This window comes from Papio anubis, chromosome 7 (assembly GCF_008728515.1).
Source record: "Papio anubis isolate 15944 chromosome 7, Panubis1.0, whole genome shotgun sequence".
Taxonomy (NCBI): Eukaryota; Metazoa; Chordata; class Mammalia; order Primates; family Cercopithecidae; genus Papio; species Papio anubis.
Window position 1 is genome coordinate 42366736 of NC_044982.1, and position 22192 is coordinate 42388927.

A 22192-nucleotide genomic window follows, 5' to 3' on the forward strand; every position below is an offset into this window, starting at 1 on the left:
TACATGTCACATTCTGCACAGGTTCCTAGACCTTATGGAAGGAAACTCTGTGTATCAGCTGAGAGCATGACTCCAAATTCTCTCCGCTGTTACCAAAGTCTTACTCTAAACCTAATGAGGTAGGGATGATAAAAACCTTGAAAATTAGGCATAGAAATCTTGTTAACCTAATAAAGCCACTGACTGACACATCACCAGCAAATAACACTTAATAGTGAAATGTTAGAATCATTTTCTTCTAAAATCAAGAATGGAAGACTCAGCTATTAATGCTTCTGATTAACAATGTTCTGAAGGTATTGACCTGTGTAGGAAAAGTAGGAAAAAAAAAGTATATTAAAATTAAGAAACAAACAAAAATAACCTTGTCATTATTGACAGATGATGATGGTCTCACAGACACCCAAAAAAATACATAAACAAATTGCTGGAATTAATATAAGAGTTTAACAAGATGGTTAAACAAATATGCAAAGACCAATTGCATTTCTAGGTATCAGCAATAATCAGTTAAAAAATATAATTAGAAAAAGGTAGTATTTTCAAAAGCTTCAAAATATTGCACCAAGAAATAAATCTAACAAAAGATATCCCTTTTGTGATTAAGAAAATTGTAACAAGAATAAGCCAGGTATGGTGGCTCAGGCCTGTAATCCGAGCACTTTATGAGGCCGAAGCCGGTGGATCACCTGAGGTCAGGAGTTAGAGACCAGCCTGGCCAACATGGTGAAATCTCATCTCTACTAAAAATACAAAAATTAGCTGAGCGTGGTGGCATGTGCCTGTAATCCCAGTTACTCGGGAGGCTGAGGCAGGGGAATCCCTTGAACCAGGGAGGCAGAGGTTGCAGTGAGCCAAGATCGTGCCACTGCATGATAGCCTGGGTGACAAGAATGAAGCTCCATCTCAAAAAAAAAAAAAAAAAAAAAAAAATTATAAGCCATTAGTGAAAAAAACGAAATAATATGACCAAAGGGAAATATATACCACATTCATGGGCATAAGCAGGAATACTAAAAAAATTTATCCAAGTTAATCTATAAATTCAATGCAATTCAATTATAACTCTTTATCAGAACTTTTCATGGTTTAACAAGCTGCTTCTCAAAGTTACAGAAGATCAAAGATCTAGGGACATCCAAACTAATGTGAGAGAACAAGGTGTGGGTACCCATCACACCTGAAATAAAGATGTGTTACAATAAAGTGCAGCCATTAAGATAGTTTGATATTAAAGCTGAGCTACACAGACCAATGGAACAGAGAACTGAGAAAAGAATCCTGCGTATATGGAAATCTGATATTTGACATTAGACAATAAATAGGCACCAAGACAACTGCTATCCAGATGAATAAAATTAGAAAATGGATCTCTGCCTTAAAATGTATGCAAAAATCAATTCATCAATGAATAAAGATGTGAATGTAAAAACCAAAAACCGAAAACTTTTTGAAGAAAATGTAAGCACGTATTTTATGATTTTAGTATGAAGATTTCACAGAGAAAGTAGAAAATACTAATCATATAGGAAAATACTGACAAATTCATCCACATTAACAAAATACCTTTTGTTCAGCCAGCAACACCAAGGAAAAAGTAGAAAAACAGGCTCTCAGATGGGAAAAGACATTTGCAATGTATACACTCAGTAGAAGAGGAATATTTAAAATAAATAAGCAGCTCCTTCAACTCAATAAGAAAAAGACAAATAGCCCAACAGAAAAAAATCAGTAAAAGGTACAAATAGGCAATTCACAAAAGGGCAAATATAAAAAAAATGTGAAACTGACTAGTAAACTATAAAGAGACACTATCTCACTCATAGCTGCTGGACTAGCAAAAGTTAAAAAAAATCTGATAATACCAAGTGACTACATATTCTTATAATGCATACTATACAGCAGTGAGAATGAATGTGCATTAGGTACCAACATCAATGACTCTAAATCATAATGAAGGAAAAAAGTTACATTGTGGGCCATGTGTGGTGGCTCACGCCTGTAATCCCAGCACTTTGGGAAGCCGAGGCAGGCAGATTGCTTGAGGCCCCAGGAGTTCAAGACCAGCCAGGCCAACATGATGAAACCCTATCTCTACTAAAAATACAAAAAATAAGCCAGGTCTGGTGGCGTGTGCCTGTAATCCCAACTACTTGGGAGGCTGAAGCATGAGAATTGCTGGAACCCAAATGGTGGAGGTTACAGTGAGCCAAGATTGCACCACTGTATTCCAGCCTAGGCAACAGGAGACTCTGTCTTAAAAAAAGAAAAAAAAATTATATTATACATAGTACTGCTTATATAAAGTTTTAAAATTTAAAATTTATGTATTTTGTTTACTTTTTAGAGACAGTCTTACTCTGTCATTCAGGGTGGAATGTAGTGGTGCATTCATGAGTCACTGTATCCTCGACCTACTAGGCTCAAAGGATCCTCCCACCTCAGCCTCCCCAGCAGCTGGGATCACGGACAAGTGCCACTACACCCAGCTAATTAAAAAAATTTTTTTTGTACATATGGGAATCTCAATTTGTTGCTCAGGCTACTTTCAAACTGCTGGACTCAAGGGATCCTCCCACTGCAGCCTCTCAAAGTGCTGGGATTATAGTTGTGAGTCACCATGCCTAGCTATATAAAGTTTAAAAACAGAAAGCAATTCTACATCTCACTGACAGCAGGCTGGGTGTGTGGCTCCCGCCTGTAATTCTAGCACTTTGGGAGGCCAAGGCAGGAGGATTGCTTGAGCCCAGGAGTTTGAGACCAGTCTGGGCAACATGACAAAACCCCGTCTCTACAAAAAAATACAAAAATTGCCGGGCGCGGTGGCTCAAGCCTGTAATCCCAGCACTTTGGGAGGCCGAGACGGGCGGATCACGAGGTCAGGAGATCGAGACCATCCTGGCTAACACGGTGAAACCCCGGGCCTCTATTAAGAAATACAAAAACTGGGGCCGGGCGAGGCGGGCGGGCTTGTAGTCCCAGCTACCGCAGGCTGAGGCCGGAGAATGGCGTGAACCTCGGGAGGCGGAGCTTGGTGAGCTGAGATCCGCCACTGCACTCCAGCCTGGGCGACAGAGCCGGTGACTCCGCCTCCCAACATGCACCCAGCTGGCATGGTGGGTGTGCCCAGTCCAGGCTACTCGGGGGGCTGAGGTGGGAGGATCGCTTGAGCTTGGGAAGTGGAGGTTGTAGTGAGCTGAGATCGTGCCACTGCACTCTAGCCTGGAAGATAGAGCCAGACCCTGTCTCTCAAAAACAAACAAACAAATGAACAAACAAAGAAAAACACTGACACCTACAAACACAAGTATTAAAATTATTAGGACATGTGTAAGAATGATGAACACCAAATCCAGGGTTACTGACACCTCTAAGGAGAAGTTAGATCATACAGGACACTTGAACTGTGTGTATAATTTTTTTTTATATTTTAGCTGGGTGATGGTGTCATGGCAGTTTGTCATATTATTTGTTATGCCTTTTAGCACATTAGACATTTTTACAATAAAGAAAAAAGATGTAGGGAGAAAGACACTAATTTCTAGCCCAACTTGAAGTAGGAGACTATTCATTTCTTCCTCATTTCTTCAGTTTGATCCCTGAAAGTCACTGAAGGAAGTAAAAAATTAGAAGACCATTCCAACAGTCTCTCAATGTCTTTTAAACATCAAAGCTGCAGACAGAAAAGAGATGCAGGGAGTTGCTGACCTGGGAATTTTCCTGGCCCCAATTCCTATCCATAAGTTTGCCTTGTCTTCAGCTAAGGCCTAAAATATCCAGGAATTTTTGCTAGTGTGGTATTCATTAGGAAGAATATAGTTTGGACCGTTTTATAAAAATGTTATACTGGAGCAAACCCCAACCTACTGGCTTTCAAAAATGAATTCTTTAGTCATATTTTACTCTCGTTTCAAAGAAAAGGACATTTGATAAGGGAACAGCTTTTACAGGAATCTCAGAGGCCACATCTTATATTACAGAGGAGGAACAGACACAAAGAGGACCTGAAGGAGAAAACCCCTAAGATCCTAAGAAGTGAGTTTTTGCAAAAGTCTTTCTCGTCTTCAAACAACAATTGTAAAAAGCATCAATTCTAATTCCTTGAGAGACCAGCATGTTATGTTAGACAGTAGATCGGGAAAATATTTTCTGATTTGAAAATGAAAACTCAGTTTCAACATAGAAAGAGGCAAAGAAGCACTTCAAAGTACTCAGAAAACAGCTAAGTGATTATCTTGGCCACTTGTTCGGATTTCAATACCTTAATCAGCTCTTTTTCGTTATGGAGGTCCTCATGAAGCTCTGGAAGAGGATCTTCACTTTGTGCCTTTAAAACTTGCAGCCTGCTTTTCAACTCCTTTATTTTCTTTTCACACTGGTCCCAGGTCTATTTGAAAACAAGATTAAAACGGGTAAGTACTTTGCTCTTTAGAATGAATTGTGGAAATAGAATAGCTCATTTACTCCACATAATCTTTCTATTAAGTTTGTTTTTATAAATCACACAGATACCCAGTTCCTTGTCTTGAGCAGACTATGGTCTCCCAAAAGCAGAAGGAACACCAATATGACTCAAGCCTCCTTGCAGCTTTACCTGTGGCTCATTTCAACCACCAGGCTGGCCTTTGCTTGAAAATAGTTCTTCTGGGCTGGGCATGGTGGCTTAAGCCTGTAATTCCAGCACTTTGGGTGGCCGAGGTGGGTGGATCACCTGAGGTCAGGAGTTCGAGACCAGCCTGGCCAACATGGCAAAACTCTGTCTCTACTAAAAATACAAAAATTAGTTGGGTGTGGTGGCCTGTGCCTGTAATCCCAGCTACTTGGGAGGCTGAGACAGGAGAATTGCTTGAACCTGGGAGGCGGAGGCTGCAGTGAGCTGAAATCGCGCCATTGCACTGTAGCCTGGGCGACAGAGCGAGACTCCATCTCAAAAAATAAATAAATAAAAATAAAAAAGTTCTTCCTCGCTCCCCATATCCTCATCTAACCAATGTGATTTCTACTTTAATTTTGGAAAAGTTCACACCTAAAAGGCTACTGTATGGATTAACTGTTAGCATTGACAGTCTTTGGCATATGCTATAATAGCACCACAGAGCACAAGCACTCAGCCACCTTCCTTGTCTTCTTTTCCACCATCACCCCTCTCCTCTGCTGACTCTCTTCTCCTTTCTACAGCCTGGCTTTAGTGACCTTTTCACATTCAACCTTCACTTTCCATTTCTCCCCACTGTGCTGACTACCACCTTCTGCTTAAAGCACTTTCCTGTTTACAAAGCATTTTCAACTTTATTAACCCATAGTAATTATAATAACCTTAGGAGATATACAGGGAAAGTATTATCATTTTTAAAACAAGTATTATCATATTTAAATGGGAAAACTAAGGCTCAGAGAAAAATGACTAGCCCATGGATCTGGGGTTAAAAGCCAAGTCAAGGGTCGACCATCTCTTTTCTTGAAATTTTAATTGTTGAACAAAATAGGTGCCTGCATTTTCAACTATAGGGTATTTATATTCGATTCATTAGGATAAACTTCTTTTCCTGAAGTTACTAAAACTATACAAATCTACAATGAAACACTATTCTTCAGTACAGCTGATACCTAAATAAACTTGGGTTGGCCTCAGTCTATGGTAACCCCTCACTGAAGGGAGGCCCCTTGTCTAGCAATATCAACTATCTGAAACTCAACTCAAAAGAAAGCAAAGGGAGAAGCAAAATCATGAGTTCTTCAAACTGTTATTTGCAATGATCATTATGCTTTACAAACATGGCAGATGCCTAACAAATGTTTGCTAGTTAATGAATTCCATATAGTCCATATACCAAATAAAATTCAGATACTTTATTCACAGGAGAAATTCTCAAGCCCTAACTCAGCATATATTTACTCTTAATTCAGAAAAATATGTCTGATAAGTTTGGTTATCTAGTTTTAGCACACACGACAGGTTAGAAAGAGTGGGCTATAAGAAGTACGTGAGCTTGGAAAAAGAAAAAGTAAAAATAGATAGCTTGACATTAAAAGGAGAGAAAGAAAAATGATAAAAACCATATCAGAACTCAAAGAGCACAGTAGTTCAGGGAGGGCCATAGGTTCAAAGCAATTCAGAGGCCTTGAGAACAACTTGGTATCTTAGCATTACAAAACAATAACGATTTTCCTAATAGTGACTCAAAATATAACACTGTAGTTCTTAAAGGTATAATCATACATTATTTGGAAAATTCGCTTATATGGAAAAGTACATTCTCTGATGACAGCAGAAAAATGAAGTGTTTCTGTCTGTTTCTTTTCATATACTATGCCAAGAACAGGCTGTACATGGAACATTAGTTTTATGTATTGAACTTTAATTGAATATGTTTCCTGTTTCATAAAAATAAGTATCTTAATAGAATCTCAAGTATTTAAATACTAAACATTGAGCTTTTGCAATGCTATATCATCATTTCACATTAAGTAACTGGCATGACTTATGGATTAGAGCTTGAGTTGGAAACTCATGATACTACAGTTTCCTAAAATCATTTCCATTTTTCACACTGCAAATGAAAATCTATGTAATTTGAGTATCATGAATGGAAAAGTAAGTGGTGAGTTTACCTCTCCAGTGCTCTGGAACTGCTTAATCATCTCTGCCAGCTGGGGCTCCATGTCTTTCCAGTTGTCCTGAAGTTGACTGATTCTCCTACCCACAGACTCTTTAGTTTCCAGATCAGTTGTGAGCAGTAACTTCTCTCCAGCTTTCACGGTTAGGGCATAGGTAGTTCGCCATCTTTGAAAATGAATTTCTTTATTCTAAGAAAAAAAAGTAATTTGCTTAGGTTTCTGATGTGTTCAAAATGTGATTGTGTGTGTGTGTGTGTGTGTGTTTCCTTCAGAGTTTTTCTTAAGAGTTAAACTAGATATAAATTAGACAAATTGGGTTAGAATGTACATACACACACACTCACATCAAAAGCTAATGTTTTACATTGAGTAGATAAGCATACTACTAAGTGAGGTGTTCTTAAAATAATTTCCAAAGACTGGTGAGATAAGATTCTTAGTGTAATAATTAGAAGCACAGAGAAATAAAAAAAAATTTACATCATAGAATAATAACCTGCAAGGTAAATGGATCTAAGAGTATTAAGAAAGTGAATGGAGTAACAGACCTGAAATCAAGTAACAGACCTTACATTATGCTAAACAAATATAAAGGGAAAGAATGCAAGAAAGGGTAAAAATACAAAAAATATACATTTCTTAAGCTTTTTATGGGTACATAAACATGTACATCGATATGTGCCCCAAAGGGGCAGCTTTAAAAGATTCCATCCAAATATCATGTAGGCTTTCTGAAAATTAAAAACAATTTTTTAGGCCTGGTGTGATGGCTCATGCCTGTAATCCCAGCACTTTGGGAGGCCAAGACAGGCAGATCAATTGAGGTCAGGAGTTCAAGACCAGCCTGGCCCACATGGAGAAACCGTGTCTCTACTAAAAATACAAAAATTAGCCAGGCGTGATGGTGGATGCCTGTAATTCCAGCTACTTGGGAGGCTGAGCCGCAAGAATCACTTTAACCCGGGAGGCAGAGGTTGCAGTGAGCCAGGATCATGCCACTGCACTCCAGCCTGGGTGACAGAGTGAGGCTTTGTCTCAAAAAAATAAAAATTCAAAAAAAATCAAAAACAAAAATTTTTAAGAGATAAGGTCTTGTTTATTTTTTTTTTTTTCTATTTTTTAGTGGCGGTGTTACAGCTCCGTGACTGCTCCTGCAGAGCTGGGCCACTCCATAGGCAGTGTGCAGAGAGTAGCGGGGGTCCTGTTTTTTAAGAGATGCACCACCACACCTGGCTACATGGGTTTTCTTTAAAGAGATTGAAACTAGGTGTTTATAATACAAAAATAAAGTAAAAACTTTAAAATGTGTCCATACTCCCAAAGGCGTATTTGGTTTTGGAGGAAAAATTAAATAGTTTTTGTCTGTTCTAAATATGTTTTCCTGGCTGGGCATTCTGGTGAGTACTGTGGCCGCAGCTACTTGAGAGGCCAAGGTAGCCTCACCAGAAGTGTGAGGTTACAGTGAGCTATGATCACGCCACTGCACTACAGCCTGGGAGACAGAGTGAGTACCTATATCTAAAAATATATATAAGCAAATAAATAAATAACACATAAATATTATTTCCTTCACCTTGGAATTTCTTGAGGGAGACAGAGTGTGGGCATTTTCCAAAATGGGAGCTGATAAACATAGACAGAGCATCACTAATTTACAAAGGCGTTTCTGAGAAGCCTGAAGATCACCCACACCCAAAGAAGGAAAGCCAAATGCACCCTCAGGAGCAGCACACAAATAAAAGAAACAGCAACTGGACCACAGGCACTCCACGCACGTCTCTCCAACGTATTGTGCTGTGCAAATGAGCCACTGGTAGAAGACCTGCTCCTCCCTTAGTCTTCCCTAACTTGGTCAACAGCACACTATTCACCAAGATGCTTAAGTTTCAATACAGAGTCATCCTTCATCCAGCTTTTCCTTTACCAGATTCACAAACCGACACTCCAAAATACAGTGTTTTGACACGCTGAACTGAAGAAGTCTCAGGGTCTCTCTGCCCTCCCGCATTGTCTCTCCTAAAGAAGATGAAGTCCTTTATGTGCCTAAGACCTGGACCCACCAAGAAGAATGATTGTTTTCTCTTTCCCTCCCTGTTACCTCATTATCTTATTGCAGAAAAGAAGACCCAGATGTAACCACACCCGAACAGACTCTTTCAAGATGACTGCCTCCAGCCTCCAAGGATCACTGAAATTCCAAAGATAACCTTTTTTTTTTTTTTTTTTTTTTTTTTAAAGACAGGTCTTGCTCTGTTACCCAGGCTAGAGTGCAGTGGTGCGACCATGGCTCATCGCAGCCTCAACCTCCCGGGCTCAAGTGTGATCCTCCCGCCTCAGCCTCCTGAGCAGCTGGGAGTACAGGTATGCGCCACCACGCCTGGCTAATTTTTAAATTTTTTTGTAGAGACGGGGGTCTCACTATGTTGTCCAGGCTGGTCTCAAACCGGGCTCAAGGGATCCTCCCACCTCAGCCTCCCAATGTGTTGGGATTGCAGCCAATCCTCATCAAACTGTGGCACCTGTGTCCCCTCCTCTCAAACTCATGTGGGCACATATGATGGCCTTCATTATTAGAGTGTGGCAGAAGTGACAGATGTGACTTCTGAGGCTGGGTTTATAAGGCAATATAGCTTGTTCTGGGGATAAGAATCTTTGAAGCCATTGGGGTATCATATAAGAAGTCTGGCCACCAGAAGCCCTCACATGGCAAGACCACAGAGAATGATGACCAAGGAGAGGAGCTCCACTGTCCTAGCTCCTTGCTGCTCCAGTTGTTCTAGCCTAAGCATCGGTCATGTGAGTGAGCTTCAGATGACGCCAGCCCCAGCCACCATGTGACTGCAACTGCCTGAGAGACCCCAAGTAGAAACCACCAACCCCTGTCAACCCCAAGAATGACAAGACAGAATGATGAGTGTCATTATGCAGCGATAGGTGAGATGTTAGGATTCCTACTTTTTTTTCTTTAGCTCCCCTACAACCAGGAACAGCCAGAGTGATCTTTAAAAAATACGGGGCTGGGCACGGTGGCTCACACCTGTAATCCCAGCACTTTGGGAGGCCAAGATGGGTGGATCACCTGAGGTCAGGAGTTCGAGACCAGCCTGGCCAACAGGGTGAAACCTTTTCTCTACTAAAAACACAAAAATGAGCTGGGCGTGGTGGCAGGCACCTGTAATCCCAGCTACTCGGGAGGCTGAGACACGAGAATCGCTTCAACCTGGGAGGCGGAGGTCGCAGTGAGCCAAGATTGCACCACTGCACTCCAGCCTGGGCGACAGAGCGAGACTCTATCTCAAGAAAAAAAAAAAAAAAGAAAAAGAAAAAGAAACAAACAGTGTCATGCTGCCCTCTCCCTCAGCTGAAATGCTTCAAAGGCTCCCTGGTTCCAGCCAGACCAGGTAATCCAGCTACCACACCCAGCCTGCAAAACAGTCCTCCCTACCCGGCTTTCCAGTTCACCTCCTGCCACTGCTGCCTTGCTAGCTCTGCGCCAGTCACACTGGCCTTTTTGCCGTTCCTCTGCTGTGCTGAGCTTGTTCTCATCTTGGGGACTTGGAGTAAGCCTCTCCTTCGGTCTGAAAGGCTCTTTCCTCAGATCTTGTATGGCTGGCTCCTTCTCATCATTCAGCCCCAGGTTAATTGTAACACGGCCAGAGACAACCTAATCTAAAGGAGCCACACATCCCCATCTCTACTGGCCCCATTTTAATGATCTACGTTAAGTCTTATTACAATCCGATATTTTACTATTTATTAATTTATCTGATTATTCTGGTTTACTTACTACTTTGTCTGCCCTTACGAGAGCGAAGGTCTTCTCTCCGTCCACAGAATACACCCAACACTTAGGACAGTGATTGGCACAGAGAAGACACTCAATTAATATGCAATGATTGCATAACAAGTGAGGGCTGTACAGGATCTCAGGAGGATGGTGTTTGTTGAGAGGCTTCTCTAAGGTGGAGAGGTAGCTCTACAGCTCCATGGGACATCCCAACCACCTACGTTAAGCCTGTGCTCATCAAGCAAGTTTCTTTTGGAAAGCTTTGTTGCCTAAATGAATTTGCCCCTTTATTTTTACTTTTTACAATTAGTTTTTAAAATTTTTGTGAGTGCATGAGGTTTTTAAATATAGGCATGCAATGTCAAATAAGCACATCATGAAGAATGGGGTTTCCATCCCCTCAAACATTTATCCTTTGAGTTACAAATAATCCAATTACATTCTTTAAGTTATTTAAAAATACACAATTAAATTATTATTGACTATAGTCACCCTACTGTGCGCTATCAAATAGTTAGGTCTTATTCATTCTATTTTTTTTTTTGTACCCACTGAATTTGCCCTTCAAGAGTAAATAAAACTATCACTGTACATTACTACACTAATGGTCAATTTATACATTAGTCAGTGGCTTAAGAATCTGGGTGGTTTGAGTCTGTCGCCATGAAATCCCCCACTTTATTCACCCATCTCCACTCCATGCCTCCTCTCATGGCCCAAGAGAACCTCAGTATTTCTGGATGAATGGGTAATATTGGGTTTCCAACCTCACAGTGCTAGGGACCGGGCTGTGGGGTGTGGTGACTGCACCTTGCTGGCCTCACATTGCAGAGAGCACACTTGGATCACATTATCATCAAAAACATTAAACCAAAGGTGAATGAACACCTTGCAAATAATGACCACGCTGTGATTCTCACAATGCTACGATGCATACACTACCTTCAGCTCATGGATCAGACTTCTGGTTTGGTAGAGGCTGAAGCGCTCCTGGCCCTTCACTGCAGATAGCAGGTGGCTGGTGTCATTGAGGAAGCGAAACAAGTTCTCCACAGAAGTAGTGAAATCCTGCCACTGCCTCACCAGCCCATCAATGTCACCCTTCCTCTGCCGTACACCCTGGACGGCATTCTGCCACCGATCCGTCAGCTTTGAGAATTCTGAAATAAATTCTGGTCTGGGGAGAAACAAATGGTTATAGAATCCAGACATCAACATGTAGAAAAAATAACTATCAGTGGGTAATAGCAGCTCAGATTCAGTTTTTATAAGTATAATTTACATGAAAAAAAATCCCAACTTCTAAAAATCTGAGTAGTATTCCATTTAAATATGATTAAAGCTTTGGGAAGGGCAGCATGCAGACTGAGGTTAGTAGAAGATATCTGCACCGTAACCTGGTATTTTGCCAGCATGCATAACCATTCCCTTAAACAAACTGAAGTTGTTTTAATATACATTGTGCCAAATGCAGAAAGGAAAACTAGCAACTGGATCAATGGGAAACAGATGAACAGGCAGGTACTTTGTAACACTATGGATTACTTAAGTGTACTTTACATAATTTTAGCAATAAAGAGCATGCCTTATTGCAGCTACTCAACAGTTTTTTTTTTTTTTTTTTGAGACGGAGTCTCGCTCTGTTGCCCAGGCTGGAGTGCAGTGGTGCGATCTCGGCTCACTGCAAGCTCCGCCTCCTGGGTTCACACCATTCTCCTGCCTCAGCCTCCGGAGTAGCTGGGACGACAGGCGCCCGCCACCACGCCCGGCTAATTTTTTTGTATTTTTAGTAGAGACGGGGTTTCACCGTGTTAGCCAGGATGGTCTCTATCTTCTGACCTCGTGATCCGCCCGCCTCGGCCTCCCAAAGTGCTGGGATTACAGGCGTGAGCCATCGCGCCCGGCCAACAGTTCTTTTCTGGATAAATAATATCCTTCACATAAGAAATAAGGCCTCTTAGTTATTATGGGAAAGTCATGTTTTTCTGTACAGATCAAATAGAAATTAGTTTATCATCCTGGAACTGGCTTGAATTTACTGCTTCAGAGCTAGGGAGAAAAGGGCTTTACATTTCTTAGTTATGCTGAAAGAAGATTCAGAGGTGTATGGGTGGTGATGTGGAAGAAAAATCATACCCATTAGGACATTTAGAGAAGTATATAAGTGGCCAGGCCACGTCCAGGCTGTCTGCCATGTGTACCAGCTGCATGAGCAGACTCACTCAGCATTAGCAGACTGGCTAAAGGGGCTCTGTTCAGCCTGACTGGCACTGCCCAGTGACCCTAAGCCCACATATGTAGCATGGAGAGAAAGCCCTTCTTCATACTTATAGGATTTAGCTACTTACTGGGAACACTAGGAATAATTTTTTAGAAATTATTTTTTAAGTAGCAAAACATCATGAGGATGATGGTAGAGAGGGACACAGTACAGAAGAATCATTTGGGGGCACAAACTTAGTTAACGAGACTTGAGAAGTGAGCATTTTCCAAAGCTTCTGGGCTGCTAACCCCATCCATCTACCATAGGGAAAAGGTGTCTGTCACTGATGTTTTTATGGTCACCCAGCAAGATCTAGTCCCACTACATAGTTAGAAGCCTGGTCCCATGGTGATCTGTCAATGAACATGGCCACAGGGCACCAACATGGTCAAGGTTCACATGGCAGAAAGCCTGCCCCAACTGAATGCATTACCTTTCATCCACCCACAACCTTCAGGAGCCCCAGACAGCTCACCTGTTCTCTATTTCTGTTGTGTCCAGGAGTTGTAAAGATTGGGTGACATAGGAATCAGCAATTGTCTGGTTTATAGAAACTTCAGCTTCTAACATCTGCATATGAGTCCAAACAGAAAATATCAGCTAGTAAAATTCATTTTATGAATCTGGGAACCTACATTCCCTATTAAAATCTAAGCTCACAAAGGATATGATGAATAATTTTCATATTATTTGAATCTACTGCAAAAAAATGTTCAGCTATCATATCAACATCACCTATGAATATAGTCTTAAAAGCAAACAGGTTTAATAATAATTACATCTAATACCCATTTGTTAGGCATTTACGATTTGGTAGGCACTCTGTAAAACATGCATTATCTCATTTATTTCTCAGACTTAGGACTGAAGTACTATTATTACATCCATCTGAAGAGGAGGAAACTAAGGTATAAAAAGGTTGAGTAACTTATTCAAGGCCACTCAGCTTTTTGGCAGGGGAAATTTCATTTTAATTGGATGATCTTCATGTAGCAATGTAGACTTCAATCAGTTAACATTAAAAAGTTGCAGTGAACTAATTCTGCACACTTTTGAAATGTGTCCTTTGTAATCCCAGCACTTTGGGAGGCCAAAGCAGGCGAATCACTTGAGGTCAGAAGTTTGAGACCAGCCTGGTCAACATGGTGAACCCTATCTCTACTAAAAATACAAAAATTAGCCAGGTGCAGTGGCACATGCCTGTAGTCCCAGTTACATGGAAGGCTGAGTCACAAGAATTGCTTGAGCCTGGGGGATGGAAGTTTCAGTGAGCTGAGAATGCGCCACTGCACTCCAGTCTGGGTGACAGAGGATGACTCTGCCTCCAAAAAAAAAAAAAGAAGCTGGATCTGCCTATAACCACCAGGATTATTTTCAAATACATGTCAGCATAAGCACTGAGGAAAGTCCTGTGAAATTATTAATGCTACAGTTATAATTATACCAGGTGCTTTAATACTATGGAGAATTGGCCGGGCGCGGTGGCTCAAGCCTGTAATCCCAGCACTTTGGGAGGCCGAGACGGGCGGATCATGAGGTCAGGAGATCGAGACCATCCTGGCTAACACTGTGAAACCCCGTCTCTACTAAAAATACAAAAAACTAGCCGGGCGAGGTGGCGGGCGCCTGTAGTCCCAGCTACTTGGAAGGCTGAGGCAGGAGAATGGCGTAAACCCGGGAGGCGGAGCTTGCAGTGAGCTGAGATCCGGCCACTGCACTCCAGCCCGGGCTACCGAGCAAGACTCCGTCTCAAAAAAAAAAAAAAAAAAAAAAAAAAATACTATGGAGAATTACTGAGTGAAAATACAAAGATGAGTTGAAGTATTTTATTATATGATTCTTAATAGAATGGTATAATATTTGCATTTTGTGGAAGCAAAGTTGTACTAGAAGCTTCCATGTACTACAGAAAATCTAGGAGTCCTGTCCCTAATAAAATAGAGCAGTAAATGTTGAAATTTATGAAATGTATGAGAATTTTACAAATGACCAATTGACAACTGAATTTGCTTAAAGGTATACATTCTGTATTTAGAGACTGATAGGTACGCTCCCTGTGTTTTATTTAAAGCTATCTTTTCCTGACTCCTGCCCCAGGTGAGCGGTTCAAGGGTGGCAGAGAACACAGGTTTACCTCATAGGTTTTCTGCTGCTCCAGGAGCTCAGGAAGGCTGTTAGCCACATCCACTTTGAGTGCTGCTTCTATCTTCTCCAAAAGTTGGATCCACTTTTCACAGCAATAAAGAAACTTTTCATTCAATCCAATTCCCTGAAGCTCACTAGAAAGGTTTAAAACAAACAAAACACACCCATATTAACAATGCCATTGCTGAGCTGAAGCCGTTAATTTTACTTTAATTGAAACAACGACAGAGAAGGGATGTTCTAACCTGCAGCGCTCCAGTGCCGTGGCCGTGGCCCGAATCCACTGCCGGTTCACATTTTGTAATGTCTTCACAGCTACGTCACTAAGTGGGAGCTTGAGGCTCACTTCATTCAAATGTTCAATATCAGGTGACTGGGCTGTCAGTGCCAGCACATGATTCTAGTTTTAAAAATTAAAGTATAGGTTTTTGGATGCCAATAAGATATCTAGATGACAAACAACTCTCTTTATCTCAAAGATGAAGGGAAACTGGGGCCTGAACAGGCAAATGACTTGCCCACAATCAAACAGCTAGCTAATGTTAGAGTGAGACCTAAATTCAGCTCTCTCAATGCTATGCCTTCTAGAATACCAACCTGCACACACGGCCAGCACCCAAACAGCCCAGGAAATAGAAAGTGATCTCAGATTTTGTCACTGAAGAATACAGAAAATAGGCTTTTTTATTTTTTATTTTTTGGAATGGAGTCTCATTCTGTCGCCCAGGCTGCAGTGCAGTAGCATGATCTTGGCTCACTGCAACCTTCACCTCCCGGGTTCAAGCGATTCTCCTGCTTCAGCCTCCTGAGTAGGTGGAATTACAGGTGCCTGGCACCACACCTGGCTAATTTTTGTATTTTTAATAGAGATGGGGTTTCACCATGTTGGCCAGGCTGGTCTAAAACTCTGACCTTAGATGATTCACTTGCCTCGGACTCCCAAAGTGCTGGGATTACAGGCATGAGCCACTGCGCCCGGCCTAACAGGCTTTTTAAAAAAGGACCAATTCTGGACTTTTAAGTCCCATTTAGTCTGCCAATAACCTGATCTTCCACAAACAGGTCAAGCACAGAGTGATGAAAATTTGATTCTTAAAATAACTCTAGCAGAGCAAGGGACTTAAACACCCATATTTTGATAGAACATGACATCATAAGAAAGCAAACTTATCAAAATTTCATTTTTAAAAAGATATTCCAGCAACAACTTCTAGGCTGACAATATGTCATGCAAACACCCTTAACAATACTGAAGTTATCACTACAGAACTCTGCTGTAATATTCTAGGTCAGGAAAAGCAAACTTTTTCTGTAAAAGGCCAGATCATAAATATTTTAGACATTTGTGGGCCATATAGTCTCTGTAGCAACTAGTCAACTCTGCCCTTGTAGCATGAAAACTATAATAGACAATATGTAAATGAAAGGGCATGGCTGTGTTCCAACAAAATTTTATTAAAAATCAGTGATGGACAGTGCACCATAGTTTGCTGACTGATCTAAGTTATGAATATTGATTCCTAGGGGAGTTACAAGACCAGATTTAATTCTTTCAGTCATTTATATTTACTAAACTAAACTTACTAAGGTAAAGAAAATAAAAATGCACAATTTTAATAGACTTTTATTTTTTATATTAAACTAACCAGAAAAATTCAATTAATCACAACAGCCAACTTCTAGATTATTGTGGTTCACTGATAGTAATTATGAAAAAACATCTACTACAAATTACTCTGACATGTTACTAAAAGAGATCCCTATGTCGTCCTACTTTTTCTAGGTCTGAGGGAAAATAGGACAGTAATGAATGGCATAAAAATGACTGTGCTTAAGGGTGAGTTAGGCCGGGCGCAGTGGCTCAGGCCTGTAATTCCAGCACTTTGGGAGGCCAAGGCAGGCAGATCACCCGACGTCAGGAGTTCAAGACCAGCCTGGCCAACATGGTAAAACTTCACCTCTACTAAAAAATACAAAAATTAGCCGGACATGGTGGCACCCGTCTACAGTCCCAGCTACTCGGGAGGCTGAGGCAGGAGAATCACTTGAACCCGGGAGGCAGAGCTTGCAGTGAGCCGAGATCGTGCCATTGTACTCCAGCCTTGGCGACAGGGTGAGACTCTGTCTCAAAAAAAAAAAAAAAAAAAAAAAGAGTGAGGATGCAAACATTCTATAAGTTCACAGTAATCAGCTTATTTTTTTTAACCCTATGGCGAGTCTAAGTCCTTAGAAAAGACAAATATTGGCAATACCAGGAATGAGTCAGGATTTTCTTTTTCTTGTTGGTGAAGTCTATCCAAATTCTCTTCTTCATGCGTAATAAGACCTTTTAAAGATTCCAGCCGGTCTCCAAAATCCTTAAACTGTGAGAGAACAAACTAGAACAAGAGAAATTTTCATTAGAAACTATTTTCATGCACATGCAAAACAGAAGTAAATACAGGCTTGGGAGGTGCTAAGAATTCAAGATGTGTTTGGCCAGGCACGGTGGCTCATGGCTGTAATCCCAGCACTTTGGGAGGCCGAGGTGGGAAGATCACTTGAGCTCAGGAGTTCAAGACCAGTCTGAGCAACATAGGCAGACCCCATCTCTGCAAAAAATAAAAAATTAGCTGGGCATAGTGGTGCGTGCCTGTGGTCGAGGCTGCAGTAAGCTGTAATTGTGCCACTGCACTCCAGCCTGGGTGACAGAATAAGACTCTGTCTCCCTGTCTCTAAATAAATAAATAAATAAAATGCAACAAAATAAAATAAATTCAAGTTGTTTCCCACATCCAGAAGTTCACTATTATCTCAAGAATCATAGATAAATATTCAGAAGCCCCCTGATTTTTCACTCTGTGCCTTTGAGCCTTCCTAAATGGACAGATCACCTGCCTGAGGGGACCACATAGAGGAGAGTCAGTGAGCACTCTGTTCTCTCAGTTCCACTAGCTAAATGTGGTTTTTTGTTTGTTTTCCTGCTGGTATTGAGATGTGATATTGGAGCTCCATGGCCTTCTGTGAAGCTTGTTGACAGCTCATGCACTAAAGGCTTTATAAAAAGTGAATGAAGGCTGAGAGCAGTGGCTCATGCCTATAATCCCAGCACTTTGGGAGGCCAAGGTGGGTAGATCACTTGAGGCCAGGAGTTCAAGACCAGCCTGGCCAATGTGGTGAAACCCCATCTCTACGAAAAATACAAAAATTAGCCAGCCGGGCATGGTGGTTCACGCCTGTAATCCCAGCACTTTGGGAGGCCAAGACAGGCGGATCACGAGGTCAGGAGATCGAGACCATCCTGGCTAACACGGTGAAACCCTATCTCTACTAAAAAATACAGAAAAATCAGCTGGGCATGGTGGTGGGTGCCTATAGTCCCAGCTACTAGGGAGGCTGAGGCAGGAGAATGGTGTGAACCCGGGAGGTGGAGCTTGCAGTGAGCCAAGATCGCACCACTGCACTCCAGCCTGGGTGACAGAGCAAGACTCCATCTCAAAAAAAAAAAAAAAAACTAGCCAGGCCTGGTGGTGGGTGACTGTAGTCCCAGCTACTGGGAGGCTGAGGCAGGAGAATCACTTGAACCCAGGAGGCGGAGGTTGCAGTCAGCCAAGATTATGCCACTGCACTCTATCCTGGGTGCCAGGTCAAGAGTCTGTCTTAAAAAAAAAAAAAAAGTGAATGAAGATATGAAGATATGACAAATCTTCATGCTTTAAGCAGTCACTTCTATGACTCAATTACTTGACTCAGAAATCCAAATAACTGTGAGATCTGAACAGTGTATGCAATATAATACATATATGACTTCTAGAACTAACATCTTCAATAATGAAGAAATGGTTGCTTAAGATCTGCCCATGTGATTGAAGCTAGAACCGTATATGTTTGGGAGCAGCCCGTAAAGCGCTATTGCTTCAAAGGATACAAGGGATTGAGGATGGAATGCAAATGTCCAAGACTAAAACTTGAATGAAAAGAAAAGATGAACCTCAAATTCATTTGCTTTCACAAGCAGCATCTTTTCCAAATAAGCAGCCCTTTGGAGGGAGTGCAGGGGACCCGGGAGGAGCATGTGGGTGCTGGACTCTGTGGGTTGTGGGAGTCGATCCAGGACGCTGGAATTTTGGAGAAAGGCTTCTTTTGTCTTCCGCACATCATGCTGCAGCTCCTGTAGAAGAAAAAGAGATCACAAACACCTCTTCCTCCTTTCAAACCACAATTTCCTATCCACTGCTGCTCCACCAAAATCTAGAAGAATATTTGCCCTGAAAATGTAGGCATGACCTTCTGTTATTATTATTTATTTTAAATAGCTGAAAAGGCTGGGCTTTCTTGAAATGATGTACATTACTGGCACTTTTCTGAAATTTGTCAGTTCAAAACTAAAAGTGACCACTGACTAATAGAGTTGAGGCTTCTAGTACATAGAAACTGGAGACAACTTGGGTACTCATGTGCTTTATATTTCAGTTGTCAAACAATTTAGGTATCTGCTTTCATGTTTCAAGAATCAATGCAACTCCGACTCCTACCTTAGACTTTCTGATATAAATGGATTCATGTGCAAAAACTATAGAATTTTATTAATTAGGCTGATTTTAAGGCTATTCTGGAAATACTGTGTATATACAATTTGTTTTTTAAAAAATTTTTAAATATCAGCTCAGGTAGAAGTTAATCAGACGTACAGAGTATATCTGTTGGATTCCCACCTAATTAAATTGGCTGCCACTTTTTGATTTGACCTATAGTAGCAGAAGATAGAAAATGCATCAGTTCACCCAGTTCAGAACTAAATAGTATTAACTTTCTGAGCGTTCATTAACAGTAATAGAAAAAACACCATAGAGGAAATTATGCAAGTTTTTAATATAGTCTGAAATTTACTATACCCACAGTAAAGGCCTAGCAACATGGCACCAAGTCCATGATTATCACTAAACAAGAGATACAACATGTATTATTCTTACAGGGTCACACTCAGTTGATCTTCACGCTTTAAGCAGTCACTTCTATGACTCAATTACTTGACTCAGAAATCCAAATAACTGTGAGATCTGAACAGTGTATGCAATATAATACATTGCTTTTACTTCAGACTTCATATGAAGCTTTTGCCTTAGAGATTTAACACTAGAGAGAAAGCGCAGACTTGGAACGAGGTGATATCGGGTACCCCTTATCCAACTATTTGCTGCCTGGACGTCACCTCTGAGCTACCACCTGGTCCTCCCAGCCTTGCCTGTGTCCTACATGGCCAGCTCACAGCATCTGTCCTGACTGACTTCTCTGTCCCTGTGGTCTGTCTGGTCCCCAGGTCATGGCCGTCCCTTACTGGCCCCGTCTGTTGGGCTGACTTGGCCTTGGCTTTCCAAATGGACTTTGTTCCCACCTTTATGTCCTGCAGGGCTGGGGACAGGATCTCTGCCAGGTTGTTTCCAGACATGCTGATGTTTGCGAGCTGTTGAAATTTTGCTTCCTGCTGCTTCAGCCTTGCGGTAGCTTCGCCATGAGCATTGCTATAGGCCTTCCAGAGCTGGAGCAGACTCTGGGCCTTCTGCAACTGGTCTGCAACAGCTTGGTTCACCTGAGTCCACCTGTCAGTGCAATGTAAATAACATGACCCTCATTCTCTCCTTTACCTTGTAGCAAAAGTACAATGCACACACTCTACTGGTAAGTTATTAGCAGATGGATCATTAACAAGACACTGTTAAATTTTTAAAATTTTTTAATTTTAAGTTTTTAAAATTAGTGGCATCACCATCATAAAAACCATTATATAAAAAGAAATCCAGATTAGGCTATTTACTTGACTTTATAATATTGCACAAAAACTACAAAATTTATGATTGGCAACAAATACCTATGATGTTATGAATGTTTCACTCTCTGTTTTTAAGGGAGGGGAGTGATGAAGAGAGCTCAAACTTTTTTTTTTTTTTTGGTACAGACAGGGTGTTGATATGTTGCCCAGGATGGTCTCAAACTCTGCAGCTCAAGTAATCCTCCCACCTCAAGCAATCCTCCTGCCTCAGCGTCCCAAAGTGTTGGGATTACAGGTGTGAGCCATGGTGCCTTGCCTATGAATGTCTCTTTGGCAAAGATGGAGAAAACACTGAACTGTATGCCTGATAAAATGTCTCCACATGAAGAGGCTCCCAGTTTACAGAGATATGCTATCTTTAAACAGGCTTTAACATTGCATTTACATCAAATAAAAATTCTTTTCTGTTTACACAAATGTTCCTTACATAGAAGTGGAAATAAAGGAAATTGTTTTATTATTCCATATACAGACTGTAGTATCTTGCCTTTCTTTCCTACTTTTTTTTTTTTTTTTTTCCTGAAACAGGGTCTTGCTCTGTTGCCCGGGCTGGAGTGCAGTGGTACAGTCTCAGCTCACTGTAGCCTTGACCTCCTGGGCTTAAGCGATCCTCCCATCTCAGCCCCCACAGGTAGCTAGGACTACAGGTGCATGCCACCATGCCTGGCTAATTTTTGTATTTTTTTTGTAGAGATGGGGTTTCACCATGTTACCCAGGCTGGTCTTGAACTCCTGGACTCAAGTGATCTGCCCACGTCGGCCTCCCAAAGTGCTGAGATTACAGGCATGAGTCACTGTGCCCGGCCCATTTAACTTTTAAAAAATATTTTCCCCAAGTTATTAATAAAAGAAAATAAGTAAACTTCATTTTAAATGGCTGTAGAAATGGTCTGCAGGTTTTTCCCCTTTGTTTCCGTAGTTTAATTGCTAAATTCCTTAGTTTAATTCCTGTTTAGTATGGATAGTTAAGATATTTGTAATTTTTGCTATTATGATAATGCTCAGATACAGTTTTGTTCAAAAGGCTTTTTTTCTGTATTTCAAGATATCAGTCTTAGACTAGATTTCTGAGAGAATTACAGAGTCCAAGAATATAGAGATGTAAATATTTGTAAGGTTACGGGAATAAACGGTCAATCTGCTTTCTGAAAGCATTATATTTACATTCTAACATGAAATACATGAGAATGTTTGCTCCACAATATCCTCAACCCTGCTGATTAAAGAATAAAAGGTGCTTTACTTTTATGCATTTCAAAAATCTTATCAGAACTCTTTTAAAATAAGATTTTCCCTAATTATAAATACAACATATATTCACTGTCAAAAAGCAAACAAAATCCCTCCAGATATTTCTTTCTTCTTATCTATCTATCCAACCTACTTACCAATCCATGAGGAAGTTAAAATATGCTTGACATCTCATTTATCTAGAGGTAACTACTATCAGCATTTTGGTATTCTTTTCTTCAGTCTTTTTGCTATGCATGTTTTTCAACATGCCTTCCAACATATTCTTGTGCCAACAAATGAATGTGTATGTGCAGCGTAACAACTGAGTTCCTTTAGC

At 41.0% G+C, this 22192-nt stretch overlaps 1 protein-coding gene across 14 annotated transcripts in view; it reads right to left on the reverse strand.

The window, feature by feature from the left end:
* The window catches only part of SYNE2 (spectrin repeat containing nuclear envelope protein 2), a 374347-nt gene that overhangs the window by 43467 nt on the left and 308688 nt on the right, over positions 1–22192 (reverse strand). For all 14 annotated transcript variants that reach the window (XM_021941295.2, XM_021941294.2, XM_021941291.2 and 11 more), the window contains 9 exons: positions 20188–20392; positions 18784–18963; positions 17066–17191; positions 15059–15213; positions 14803–14947; positions 13144–13238; positions 11348–11582; positions 6613–6807; positions 4262–4387 (listed from right to left, as the gene is read on the reverse strand). In XM_021941295.2, coding sequence (XP_021796987.2) covers positions 4262–4387; positions 6613–6807; positions 11348–11582; positions 13144–13238; positions 14803–14947; positions 15059–15213; positions 17066–17191; positions 18784–18963; positions 20188–20392 — 1462 coding nt within the window. The remainder of the gene's footprint in view (positions 1–4261; positions 4388–6612; positions 6808–11347; positions 11583–13143; positions 13239–14802; positions 14948–15058; positions 15214–17065; positions 17192–18783; positions 18964–20187; positions 20393–22192) is intronic.